The sequence below is a fragment of the Emys orbicularis genome, chromosome 15 (assembly GCF_028017835.1).
Source record: "Emys orbicularis isolate rEmyOrb1 chromosome 15, rEmyOrb1.hap1, whole genome shotgun sequence".
Lineage (NCBI taxonomy): Eukaryota > Metazoa > Chordata > Testudines > Emydidae > Emys > Emys orbicularis.
This window is the reverse complement of record NC_088697.1, coordinates 21,853,356-21,867,646: the sequence shown is the minus strand read 5'-3', so window position 1 is coordinate 21,867,646 and position 14,291 is coordinate 21,853,356. Positions and strand designations below refer to the sequence as shown.

General features: G+C 42.6%; 1 protein-coding gene across 9 annotated transcripts in view; it reads right to left on the bottom strand.

The window, feature by feature from the left end:
• The window catches only part of PRDM10 (PR/SET domain 10), a 55,561-nt gene that overhangs the window by 28,116 nt on the left and 13,154 nt on the right, over positions 1–14,291 (bottom strand). For all 9 annotated transcript variants that reach the window (XM_065416990.1, XM_065416992.1, XM_065416994.1 and 6 more), the window contains 4 exons: positions 12,297–12,369; positions 11,257–11,374; positions 9,930–10,059; positions 3,493–3,720 (listed from right to left, as the gene is read on the bottom strand). In XM_065416990.1, coding sequence (XP_065273062.1) covers positions 3,493–3,720; positions 9,930–10,059; positions 11,257–11,374; positions 12,297–12,369 — 549 coding nt within the window. The remainder of the gene's footprint in view (positions 1–3,492; positions 3,721–9,929; positions 10,060–11,256; positions 11,375–12,296; positions 12,370–14,291) is intronic.

Sequence of the window (14,291 nt, the reverse complement as noted above, 5' to 3'; positions counted from 1 at the left end):
TTAATACAATGGACCCCAAAGGTATTAAACCTAATTCAATAAGGTTTAAATTCATTCAATAAAGTTTATCTTAATTCCATAAGGTTTGTCCAGTATATTGTCAGTCTGTCACACCCTACTCTTACAAAAAGTGTCCCATAGGGGCTTTAGTGTCCACCCAAAACAAGGCAGGACCTCAGTGTTTAAGCTCTAATCTCAAGTCTCCTGCAGAGTAAACTCCATGAACTCTACAGAAATTTTTGGAGATATCCTATCTCCTAGAACTGGAAGGGACCTTGAAAGGTCATCAAGTCCAGCCCCCTGCCTTCACTAGCAGGACCAAGTACTGATTTTTGCCCCTGATCCCTAAGTGGCCCCCTCAAGGATTGAACTCACAACCCTGGGTTTAGCAGGCCAATGCTCAAACCACTGAGCTATCCCTCCCCCTACCAGGACTTGAACCTATTGTTCCAGTGAATCTCGGTGTTTCAAACTAGAAATTTAAACCATTAAGCCATTCCCTCTGACTTAGAGCCTAAACATAGTAGCCTTCTTGGTAAGTAGATTTGTACCTTCCCAAAACATGTAGGATGGTCCTGATTTTGACAGGTGCTTTCCAAATGCAAGCCTTATATTTATATTGATTGTTATAACACTGTGTTATGACAGCTTTGTATCTTCGCCATGTGATGTTGCACAAGTAAATGAAACAGAAAATGTCTCTAGAGAATTATTTACTTCATGGAATGCATTCAAAAAGGTGATGTCCCTCCACATGTCTACTTCAGGCAACAAGTTCTAGAACTGCAAAGGCAAATCAATGCCAGAGCTATAAACAAGAAACTCAAGAGAGGAATGACAGATATATCTATGTACTTCCTTCAGTGTGGACCTGATCCAGCCCCCACTGAAGCCAAGGGCTGGATCAAGTCCTACATGCATACTGCCCTCTACTGGACACATTGTCAGCCTTGCATACGCATAGGTTTATGTTACTATGCTTTTCTCAAGAGCCTGCATCCTACAGGATGATATAAACACTAATGCAATGGTACAAGTGTAAACGTCCATTAAGAGCTAGTTTATTATTACTGTGTATTGTAATGCAGAAGTTTTGTTATTTAAAATACAAAGAATATTGCTCCCCTTTGTTGCAGATATAAAAGAATCATGTCATTTCTAAAGAACATCAATTCATTGAACAAGACCCTCAGTAACATCTAGGTTGCAAATGTCTGAACATATGTAAAAGCTTTATTATTTTTTTAATATTACTCATACTCCAGGATACCTTTTTATGTTTAATTTCAGAGTGCAACAGAAGGAGACATAGTAAAACTGAGGTTTGTGCCTAATAAAGGCTTGGAAAAAATCACACAAGGCCTCTTCATAATAATTATTTCTTTTAAATCTTTGACTGGAATTGTTTGCCTGAAGAGGGGCAGTCCTACCATCACCTCATGCTTTATTCCTTTATTAGAAAGGTAGAAGAGGTTCACAAAGCTTGATTGATGAAAATAAAATTACTTTCATGTCTCTTATATAGTTTCTCAACTGTCAGGTCAAGACAAGCACCAAGTTATTGCTGTTGAGTAAGAAATCCTATCTAAGTAATCAGGGTGACTTACAGCTACCTAGTTCCAGGTCCCAATGGGTAGCCACAAATTTTGTACCCGTTCTTTAAAAATAAATGACATTTTACATATTTGAAACCATAACTTGGGCTTCCCTTTGCTGGTTTATGACATTTCCTAGTCACACGCTGTGATAACAGGGCACAGTGGATTGCACGCACACATTGGAAGAGTAAGTTCTGACTAACTGTCACAGTACGGTATGAATTTTCATGGTTAAAATCTAAGGTTGAATGACAGAACTGCTCACAGTCTAACATAACCTAGGCAGGCTCTATGCAACCATCCCACATGCAGTTCTTCCAATGCCCCCTTGAGTTGAAGAACCTCTGCTTTGAAGAACCATACATCTCTAGGGCTCTGCTAATCAAGGGTTGTCAAATGTGCCAATCTGCAAGGAGAGCTGAGGGAGGAGATCTGTGATACAAACATGTCACTGAGGAATAAATCACCACCACACTCATCTCACTTGTGACCCAAACTCAAGTTTCCAGGAAACAGGCTAATGCATGAGACAAACCAAGTCAATCTTTTCCCCGTTACCTCCAAACCAAGAGTGAGACCTTCAGACCTTTTTAAATCCAGTAATTAAAGAAATCCAATGAAACCACCTCTCCCCATCACACCCATGGCTGCACTTTTTAGGACAGAAGTTGTACTATCTTATGATTCATTTTGCATACTTGGGAACTGGTCCAATGCTATTTATTGTCAGAGCTTCAGCAGCTGGCTCCTTACTCTATAATAGTTTGACCACCACTGTCTGCTCCTACCAGCCATGTTCCCAGTGTTCTTGGGTTACAGCTGTCTGGTGGACTTACATAAACACACCATTACTAGTCTAGTGTTTTCAACAGAGAGGAAGATCAAAAGAAAGACCACTTCACAGAACAGTGACTCGTAGATGCCAAGCATTTAATAAGTTTCACACTCATGCATTTTTAGTGTGACTTGGCCAAATTCTGCTCTTAGTTAAGTCACTGTATCTGTTAAGTAACACCATCAATGCTGTCACATAGACATTGGTGTACACTGAGAGTAAAATCTGGCTCAGTGTCCCCCATAAGAATCATTCATTGTCTCCTTTTTTAATCCTCTCTCTCTTTCTCTCATCCCCTAAAAATGAAGTCTCAACTTGTTTGCAGCTGTTTCCTTCTGTAATCAAAATTTTACACATGGAGGAGGGAAAAAAAGATTTTAGGCTAAATAAACCAATCTCACAATTACATGGCTTGGAGGATTATTTGCCTGAATCATTTCCCTCCCACACATGGTGGAAAAAGCAGCTTTCTCAGCTGCCACTAAGCACAGGTTCAAAGTGTTTGCTGTTGGTATGTAAAGTTCTCAGCACAGGCTTTTACCCTCATAAAGGGAGGAGGTTTCCTACTCCAAGAAATAATTTTATCATTACAAATCTTCATCTTCATCATCATCATCATAGGAATGAATGGACACAATGCCTCTTTGGCAATGACTTCTAAAGCCAACAGATCTGCGAGACACGCAGATGGTGTTCTGAACAGGCCATTAGTCCATGCCACAGCACCATGATTTGGACGGCTGTCCGGAGCGCTCCTGCCTGCCAACTTGGATGGACTATGTTTCTATGAAAGAATTATTGTGCTGGAATTGAACCAGCTCCAACTGGTGACCAAATCACACTAGCATCTCATGACACACTAACTCTTTGTATTAGGTTTGTCTTACTTTCTGAGCGAGGGAGTTTTCTGAGCTTGAGATGCTGTGTTTGGGATTTGAAGACGGACACCACACTGGAGAAAAAGACCAGCTGTTGCCTGACTGGCCAACCAAGCCTTCCACTGGCTAAAGCAAAGTGAGAGGGCAGGAGAGGGCATGGGCCACCATCATCTTCACTTACCCGAATGCGCTTTGCTCGCCGCATGTCATCTGCTGTCATGGTGCTCTGCGTAGGCACCGGGCTCTCATCATGCTGCTGCTGGAGTTGCATTGGATGGCCTTCTGGCTGTTGATCCAGTGGCGACTGCGTCTCTGGTGGCACTGGGGTCTGCTCCTGCTGTTCCAGCCCATTCAGTGTGGCTTGTCCAGCCTCATCAAACTGCCCCTTGCTGGAAAAATTCAGCAAGTCCTGAAATCGCAAATCACACAGCCAGTGATTATTTCCCTCACCCAGCAAGAAAGGCTCTAATAATACTCAATTGGCAGGTGGTTGGATTTCTGCATATTGTTAAAATGATCACACTCATTACACTGGTCTGTACTAGCCTTTTTCCTTTAAAATTTCCCATTGCTGACAGCAGTTCAGCTCCATCAGTGGTAGCAACATTGGGGGCAGTAGTGTAGCTGGTGCTGCAGGTGGGAGCCCATGTTCTAACCACCATATTATCCAAGCCTGCTCATGACACAGGGGTTAAACCACAGGTGGCCTAGCTACATTAGTGCCCTACCATTGCTATTACCAAGGGAGATTAACCTGTTAGCCATAGTGGGAAATTTTAAGGGAAAATCCTAGTGTAGATGGGGCCTCAGGGGAAATACAGAGGGTCTCTCTCTTGTGCAAGTTAATTGTCAACTGAATTGAAATATGATGATATTTTCATGTTCAAAGTTTGCCCGATCCAGCAAACTAATGGGAGTGGTGAAGCTGGGAGTAAGACACTAGGACATAAAATTGTGCCCTGTTTATTTTCATATCCAACTCCCAGTCTCCACCTCTCTAGGCAGCAGCAAAACCAAACTGTGTGTTGAATTTACATTTGTTACACAGCAGAGCTGCTTTTCTGTTTCTCTGAACCAGTTCAGAAGAGGAAGGGATGTTGGGAGCGAGAAGCAGAATGCCCCAAACCCCACATTCTCCTCCCTGACAAATTCCAATAAATATTCTGGGATGGAAGATTCCAATAGCTTAAGAAAAATAATTGATTGTTATATTAACTGCTTACAAAACAACTAGAGAAATTTGAGTAAGATGAAAGCCATGGAATGGGAAGCCAAGGGCATCTAAGCTCAAGAGATGTCCTGACAAAGCTCAGCAGTAAGGGGAGAAGAAAGAGAGCGCTGCAAGGAGGAATGCATCCAGCTACGAGCCCTGAATGCTCAGTCAGGGGAGACTTTCAATCTGAGGATCCAAGGTTCAAATCCCGGTTTGGTTGGTAAATTCCCACAAATTGCTGAACTTGATGAGGAATTCCTGGTTGAAGTTCTGCGCAGGAGGTCAGACTAGATAATGATGATAGTCCCTTCTGACTTTAAGATCTGCGAAAGGCTGGGCAAGGCCATTCGTTTAAGCAGTGGATAACACACAGCACTGAGTTGAGTCACTGTGAGTCAGGAGGGCATCAGGTCTCTTTCACTGTGCTCCTTAGTGGAATGAGAACTCTCCAACCCTACCACAGCTATAGTGGCTGCAGAGTTTGAGAGCCTCCTAAATGAGATGCTGTGCTACACCACGTCCACCCCTCCTCCCTAGCAGTGATGTTCACAGTACGTTCCTATGGCACTCAGAGTTGACATGACGTAGTGTTCACAGGGTGCCTGTTGTAGAGTGTAGTAGCATTTCTATCCTTTGGACCTACTTAATTATATTTATCTGTGGCCATACCACCTTGAGCCTTGTCTGCTACGACAAGTAGGGTTGTGCCAGATGAGAGACTTAGACTCATAGACTTTAAGGCAAGAAGGGACCATCATGATCATCTAATTTGCCCTCCTGAATATCGCAGGCGATAGAACCTCACCCAGTGACTCCTGCAATAGGCCCATAACCTCTAGCTGAGCTACTGAAATCCTCAAATCATGATTTAAAGACTTCAAGTTACAGAGCGTCCACCATTTATTCTAGTGCAAACTAGCAAAGGACCCCTGCCCCATGCTGCAGAGAAAAGCAAAAAGCCCCCAGGATCTCTGCCAATCTGACCTAAGAGAAAATTCCTTCCCGACCCCAAATATTGTGATCAGTTAGACCTGGAGCATGTGGGCAAGACCCACCAGCCAGACACCTGGGAAAGAATTCGCTGTAGTAACTCAGAGCACTCCTTTTCTAGTATCCCATGTCCAGCTGTTGCAGATACAGCAGAATCCGGTTTATCCGATCTAATTGGAACCAGAGCCAGATCGGATAATCAAAAATTCAGATAATCTGGATAATGGGAAAGTGCAGGGCTGCAGTGTCATCTAGTGGCCACAGGAGAGATCGCCCGCTTCTGGACCTGTCTGCGCTGGTTGTTCGGTTAATACGGAGAGCTGGATAATGGAGGGTCGGATAAACAGGGTTCTACGGTATGTGCTAATAGCGCTTGTGGATAGGCCATATGCCATTGTAGGCAACCTCATCGTACGAATCCCTCCATAAATTTATCACACTCAGTCTGACAAAAGTTAGGTTTTTTGCCCTCCCTCTCCCCTCTGAATGCTCTTCAAACTTCAATCCTCTGATGGTTAGAAACCTTTGCTTAATTTCAAACCTACACTTGTTGATGGCCAGTTTATATCCATTTGTTCTTGTGCCAACGCTGACCCTTAACTTAAATAACTACTTTCCCTCCCTGGTGTTTATCCCTCTGATGTATTTATAGAGAGCAATCATGTCTCCCCTCAAGCCTTCATTTTGTTAGGCTAAACAAGCCAAGCTCCTTAAGTCTTCTCCTGTAAGGCAGGTTCTCCATTTTTCTGATTATCTTCCAGTAGCCCTTCTCTGCACCTGTTCCAGTTTGAATTAATCTTTCTTAAATGCAGGAGACCAGAATTGCACACAGTATTCCAGTCTCAACAGTGCCTTGTACAATGGTAATAACACTTTCCTGTCTCTAATGGAACTACCTCGCCTCATGCATCCTAGGATTGCATTAGCCTTTTTCATGGCTACATCACATTGACAGCTCATGGTCATCTTGTGATCGACCAATATACCTTGGTCTTTTTTCTCCTCCGCCGCTTCCAACTGGTAAATTCCCAGCTTATAGCAAAAATTCTTGTTGTTATTCCATAAATTCATGACCTTTAACTTTGACTTATTAAATTTCATCTCCACTAATAACCTCCATCCAGGCTGACAGTTCATCTTTCAGTATGACCCTGTAGTCTCCCCTTTAACCAGTTCCTTACTAACCTTTCAATTCTCATATTAATCCCCATCTTCTCCAATTTAGCTAATAGTTTCCACTGTGGAACTGTACTAAATGCTTTACTGAAATCCAGGCAGATTAGATCTGCATTTCCTTTGTCTAGAAAATCAGTTATCTTCTCAGAGAAAAAGATCAGATTGGTCTAGCACAATCTACCTTTTTAAAAGCTATGATGTACTTTATCCCAATTGCCATTTACTGCTACCTTTAATTACTCTATCTTTCAAAATATGTTCTAAGATCTGGCATGCAACGGAGGTCAAACAAACAGGCCTATAGTTTCCCAGATCACTTTTTTTCCCTTTCATAAATATAGATACTTTATTTGCAGCTCTCCAGTCATAGAGTACAACCCCTGAGATTAGGGATTCATTAAGAATCCTTACTATTGGGTTTGCCATTTCGTATGCCAGTTCCGTAAATATTCTTGGATGGAGATTATCAGGGACCTGGATTTGGTCCCACTAAATTGCTTGAGTGTGGCTTCCATTTCTGACGTGGTAGTTTCAACTTTCACATCACTGCTCTCACTAGCCACCCTCCCACTATCCACAAGCTCCTCATTACCCTTATTAAAAACGGAGACAACGTATTCATTTAGGTGTGGGCCCAGGCCTAGATTATCTTTAGTCTCTACCCTGTCCTCAATGCTCAGCTGTCCACTTCTTCCTTCCTTGTTTTCTTTTTATTTATATGACTAGAGAACCTTTTACTATTGGTTTTAAATCTCTTTGCAAGGTCCAACTCTGCCTGGCTTTTGGCAGGTCTCACTTTATCCCTACAGTTTCTGATCTCTAAGAGAGAGCTTTCCTTGCTGATCCACTCCTTCTTCCATTCCTTGTAGGCTTTCTGTTAATAGCTCCTGCAACTTTGACTTAAAGTAATTCCAAACCTCCTCCACATTCACATTCTTGAGTTCTGCAGTCCACTCAATTTCCCTGACTAATTCCCTTAATTTTTTAAAGTTTGCCCTTTTGAAATCAAGCACCCTATTCGCAGACCTATTTTTGTTTATCTTTCCATTTAGTTTAAATTGAATTAATTCATGATCACTCAAACCAAGGTTGTCCTCTGTAACCAGTTCTCCTATGAGGTCTTTACTACTTACCAATACTAACTATGAAATGGCATTACCTCTTATTGGTTCAGTGACTATTTGGCAAAAAAAATCTGTTGGCTATCACATCCAGGAATATCTATTAGTAGCATTTGTCCTCCACTCTATAGCTGGGAAATTAAAGTCTCTCATAAGCACACAATTCCCAGTAGCATTTGCTTCAATAAAAGTATTAAACAAGTCTCTATCCATATCCAGTTCGGATCCTGGAGGTCTGCAGCAGACCCCCAAGCACCATCCCAGCAGAGCCTCTATTAACATTGTCCCCCAAAGTGATTTTGACCCAAATAGATTCCATTTTATCCATTCCATCACTTATTTCTTTACAGTCTACCTCATCATTAATATACAATGCTACTCCACCACCTTTACCTTTATTTCTCTCTCTCCTGAACAGCACGTACCCTTTAATGCCTATATTCCAGTCATGACTACTATTTCACCATGTTTCTGTTATCCCTATAATGTCTGGTTTCACTGCCTGCACCAGTAGTTCTAGTTCCTTCATTTTGTTACCTAGGCTCCTTGCATTGGTGTACAGACATCTTTGTTGTTTCTGCTTGGCCTCACCCAGATTTCTTGCCAAATTAGGTACAGTCATTTTTCTGCCAGTATCGCCTATCTGACTGTTACTGTCAGTGGGAATGGCACTATGTTTCCTCTTGATGTCCATTCTCCTACCCGCTGTTGTTCTATTCTCCATTGCAGTATCCTCCTTTACTTGATTTTCTTCCCACTCAATACTGGAATCAGGCATGGAGATTACAGCTGTCTCTCCTGAATTCCTAGTTTAAAGCTCTTTTAATCAGTTGTGCCAACCTCCACCCTTGAAGTCCATTACTCTCCCTGATCAGGTGGAGTTCATCCCATGAGAACAGTCCTCTGTTCGAGAATGCCTCCCAGTGGATGAACATCCCAAAGCCCTCCTTATAGCACCACTGCCTGAACCATCTGTTGGTCATCTTAATCTTGTCTCGCCTTTGCTCTCCTCCTCTAGGCACAGGTAGAATCCCACTACAGATCACCTGAGCCTCCATTTCTTTAAGCATCTTCTCCAGCCTGACATAGTCTTCCTTAACACATCCCAATGAGAATCTAGCAGTATCATTTGTTCCCACGTGGATGATAATCAGTGGATTCTTTCCTGCTTTCATTAGGATCCTCTTCAGCCTCGGGTTCACATCCCATACCTTAGCTCCCTTCTGTTCTCTGGATCAGCTCTGGTGACATGCCTATCTGTTCTTCTTAGTTAGGGAGTCCCCAATTACGTAGACCTGCCTCTTCCTAAGTGTTGCATTAAAAGCTGCAATAGAGTCATTTGTATGCAATGGATGCAATCTTCCCGCTGAGTCAGTACTGAACCAATGCCCCAGCAACATGCCAAAGGGCAGATCATTGCTCCAGATGTCAGTTTTCATCTGAGACATAAAACTGAACCATTGATCACTTTTGACACTTTTCGTAAAAAGAAGGGCATTAACTCTAGGCCTGATGTGCACTAGAAAGAGTTTGCTGGCATAGCTATACCAGCAACACTCCCCCACCTCCCAGGTGAGGTGCACCTTATCCTGGCAAAAGAGAGGGTTTTTTTGCAGGGATAGCTTATATCAGTTCCCCAAATGAAATAAACTGTACCAGAAAAAGGACCTTTTATGCTGGTATAACTGCATCTCAGGCTTTTGGCTGGTATAAAAATATTGTAAAGAATCACACCCCTAACCAACATTATTATATAGCAAATTTCTAGTGTAGACCTGGCCCTAGTGTCCCAGCCAAATTCCCCCTGCAGTTTCAACTGGAGCTGACCTTTTCCACTGTCCACCCTACACAGCTGTGTAATGCTGTCACTACTGCGGCACTGTTAAACAGCTGTCAGGTTCCATCCCATAGCAGTTTTCCAGTAAGGGGTGAATTGCGTTGGGATAAAAAGGCTGTAGAAATGCGAGTTAGAAATAAATTACTGTGCTTTCCCCAGGCTGAGGTGCCACTACCAGAACAATAAAAACTAGCGGCCGCATTCTGCCCTCAGTAACACAGGCATAAATCAAGAGATTACATCGTAGATGACATTTTTCTCCACCGCTCCCCCAAATATACCTGAGTTCCTTCTTCACACTTTTCCCCATTTTCACTGGTTACTTCCAAGCGCATGAATTTCGGGGGGCGCCCTGGCCGTCTGCCTGGCCCAAACCTCCTCTTTCCTCGCCCGCGACCTCTGCCTCTTGCTCTGCAGAACATACAGCGCTCCGAGTTAGAGAAAGAGGACATGGATTTGGAGTCCACTCTTTTTCTGCACCTTTTCTAAGCAATCACCCTTAAACTACCCAGTCAGTTCAGTAATAATGGCCTCCAGTAAATTATAAAAAGTGAAGAAACCTTGGGAGCAAAAACCGGGTCTCTGGTTGGTGCATACTTCTATCACCCCCCTAATGGAAATAAAACCCCATGCCAAACAAACTTGATGTGGGACTGTAGGGACAAGCAGTGGAGCTACTGGCTCTTATCAAATCCTCCACAGTGACAGCCAGTAGCAGCCCTCTAGGCATCCTGGAAAATATTAAAACCTGAAAGCATAACATCTGTCCCAAGAAAGATGCTTCTCTACTGATGTCAGACAGCAATCTGAGGGGTTCCATTTTTTATGTGGATGTTTTAGCACCCACTTACTTGCTAATGAGAGAGATGCAATCAAGTTCAGAAAAAACAAGAGATATTTTCCCTCTCTCCTGCTGACCTGCTGTCCATTTCTAGATTCAAATCTTTCACTTGTAATTTTTGGACATTTCTGTACTTTCGATTTCTGGCCCAACAGGGAGCTGATGCACCAGAAATGTCATTAGAAAGTTGGTTCTCTTGAGATTTCTAGCCCAATTCTGTAGACTCAAGAGGTCAGGGTAAATTTGATAAGCATCCAAACGGCTAAAATCCTGGCCCTGTTGAGGTTAACGGCAAAACTTTCACTGACTTTAATAGGACAGGACTGTACCCCGACATCCCACATAACAAGTGCCCTTCCTTTCCTTCAAATCACTTCTTATACAAAGCCACCTATGCCAATCACTTCCCCAGTGATATCTCCCTACATTCTTTTGCCTGAACCATTGTCCCATGTTTGTCTGAGTGGGACTGTAAACTCCTGGGTTCAGAGGCCCTTTCTTTTACTAGTCTTCTCCGTTCCCGACAAGTGCCGCTGCAGCTTCGGTACACGGAGATCTCAACCACTTCCTAAACTTCCACTGGGTCCCAGTCACAAGTTTGCAAATAACTACTACTGTACTCGTGATGGACGCAGGGAGTGCTACTGTGCTATATAATTAATAATAAAGCCAGACCTTTTGAGATTCACCTATCACTAGTGCTATCAATAGACAGGATATAAAGTGCTGGGAGTTGGGAAATTCAGTTTCTGCAAAATCATAAATACCTGCTAAAGAAGTCCAGCTTCTCATCATGGGAGTTGAGGTGTTGTTGGAGCTGTTCTGAGCTCATGAAGCGACGATTGCATTCATAACATGGCCAGTTCTTCTCTTGGTCGCGGAGAACTATATTAAGTTGGAAGTATCAATGACAGCATTAAATGTCCCAAGTTTCCTCCAAGTCCTTTTGTCCCCAGTAGTCTCTGTGGGCCACATTTCCATACTGAAGACTGTGTCTTGCAATCACTCTACTGTATAGCTCTATGTGGCTTGCAAGCTTCTCCCTTAGCACCCCTGATCTACAGGCTGACATCAGCTGATTGCAGAAAAAGGCAGAGGGTAGTGAATGGGATTGAGGAACGTTTATATTGAAGGCCAGAGGGAGATTAAATATTTACACTGCCCACCTAACAAATTCCCTACATTAAGCTGCATTTCTCTAAACAACAGATAAGTCTTTCAAGTAAATAATTACAAAAATACAGTCCAACATACCCAGAAACTTAAGCTTGGCTTATCGGACCAGCAAAAATCAATTCCTTTGTATATGTGGTTAAACCTCCTTGAGACTCTAAAGCAGTTATTTAAGACAGGAGGGAAGTGAGGATGTTCTCCTTAGTATAGGTTAGGTTTTATTACACTGTCCAACAAAACTTCCCAGAAAAACAACTGCAACACAGATATATCATACTGGATCCTACCATTGGTACTTTGAGTACAGGACTCCACCGCCATCAGTGACCTGACACTTCAGAGAAAAGCAACCCCCACTCTTGCAGCCCCCAGTAATATACCCATATACATGGGGGGAAATTTTGTGCCCACCCTCTGGTAATAATCTGAAGCTCTTAAGCATGAGGCTGAATTATTCTGATTTTAGCGTTATAACAGCAAATGGAGGGCCCCATATTGGAGCTCCGGCATAGGTAAGATTCCTATTTGAATTTTTGCCTGAAGGATTGGGACCATTATAATGGGTCATAACGTTAGCCACCTCTTTTTAAAACAACAGCCACAGAGAAGGAGGAAAGAGAAAAGACCAAACTACCTTTCCTTTCCTCCTCGGATATGTCATGGATCTTCTGGTTCACAAACTCTGCATAGGAGGCCGCATACCACACCTGGAGCAGACACACAAGGCAAAAAGGCATCTTCTTAGATGAACCCCGAAGTGAGGGGAATTCATTGGAGGCTTTCTTAAGCATTGCATTTAGTCCTCTCATCTGACCCAATAACTTGTATTGCTCCTCTCACCCTCGATAAAGCCTGCTGAGTTCATTGTGCCCCCGCTGAGGAATAAAACAGCACTGCTCACAAAGTGTATCCATTTGATTTTCAGGTACTGTTTCCTAATATGAATCTTCATCTCACACATGGTAACCACTACTTGGAAAGGAAATGAGGTTAATCTCACTAGACTTGACTATATGATCTTAAAAGATGGAATACATGTTTAGCAGGGATTCTTCCAGAAGAGATGGTTGTTTTTCTCTTTACAGACAATATGCAGCGTGGCATGCAGAGATTCGTTTTAAAATGTGTCTAAGGTAATAGTGGATTGGAGCATCATGCTCCTGCTTCCTACAGAAAAACCTGGACTCCCTGTAATTTAGAGAACAGGGATTTAGGAAGCCTAATGAAGAGGGAAGAGCAGTAAGCAAGACAGAAAATTACTACAGCTTGGATAAGTATTTCAGTAGAGGCAGGGTCAAGGTTAGGATTCTGGTACTGTTTCAGAGGTTACCAACCCATCTCATTAAAAAGACTGAACTTACAAATGGCTTGTTTAGCTGAGCCTTAAACAGGATTTTAGGCTATGTCTACACCAGAGAGCTTACAGCGGCGCAGCTGTGCCACTGTAAGATCTCTCGTGTAGCCGCTCTATGCTGAAAGGAGAGTGCTCTCCCATCGACATGATTAATCCACCTCCAATGAGCAACGGTAGCTATGTTGGTGGGAGAAGCTCTCCTGCCGACATAGCGCTGTCCATACCAGCACTTATGTTGGTGTAACTTATGTCTCTCGGGGTGTTGGGGGGGGGAGGGGGGGTTATTCACATCCCTGAGTGACATAAGTTCTGCAACATAAGCTGTAGTGTAGACAAAGCCTTTAGAGTGAAAGACGTGGGACACATTTGTGTATTTCACTTCTGGGAGGACCGAGTACATTTCTATGGCAGAAGCCAAGCCTAAATGACGCTCTTGTTGGAGTCATTAGCAGGTATTTGTTATTTCCCAGGCACCTCACTGAGAGGACAAATTTTTCTGGAAAAGGGAAACTAACAGCTCATTAACAACAAAGGTCCATGAGTCTGTCAAGCAAGGTAAGCTTCTGCTTTAATGACCCTCCTGGCTCCATTCTTACACACAACTTACTGTTTCATGAATGCCTAATTGGGGAAAGGAAAATATACTATGGAGACGTTTGAACTCTCTGTTATCAGCCTGATTTTTACCCCCAAATGGCACTGCTAATACATGAAACAAGATTAAGGGCTTGTCCAGACACAGATTTGCGCTGGTTTATCCACAGTGTGATTTCAATTTGGTTTAGTTAAACAGGAACAAAAGGCCATATTGACACTCTTAAACTGATATAAACCAGGCTTATATTGATTCAGCTTAAAATGATTTGGAACAGATTTAAGATAAAACAAAAAATGTCACTCTAACTTCAAAATAAGTGTCTCTCTACACAGGGTTTTGGACTGATTTCACTACTTGGGTTTAAAACAGATTTATGTTAAGCTACTGAAACTTCTGTGTGTAGACAAGGCAAGAGAGAGAGAGAGGGAGAAGGAGGACACAGATAACAGCAAGAAAATTCCTGACAGCAGCAATCAGCCTTCTAATTAGTTTTCAAAATGGATGTTTGAAATTAAAACAACCTCTCCCAACCATCCCGCACTAAGCTCAATTTAATTAAAATGTTTTCAGTCTGGGACAAAAAGTAACTTCATCATGTTCTTAACCAGAAACCTAAAAATTAGATTCTATGTGTGGAGTATAAGTTTCAAAAGTCACAGGAAAGTTGAGTGAAGCAA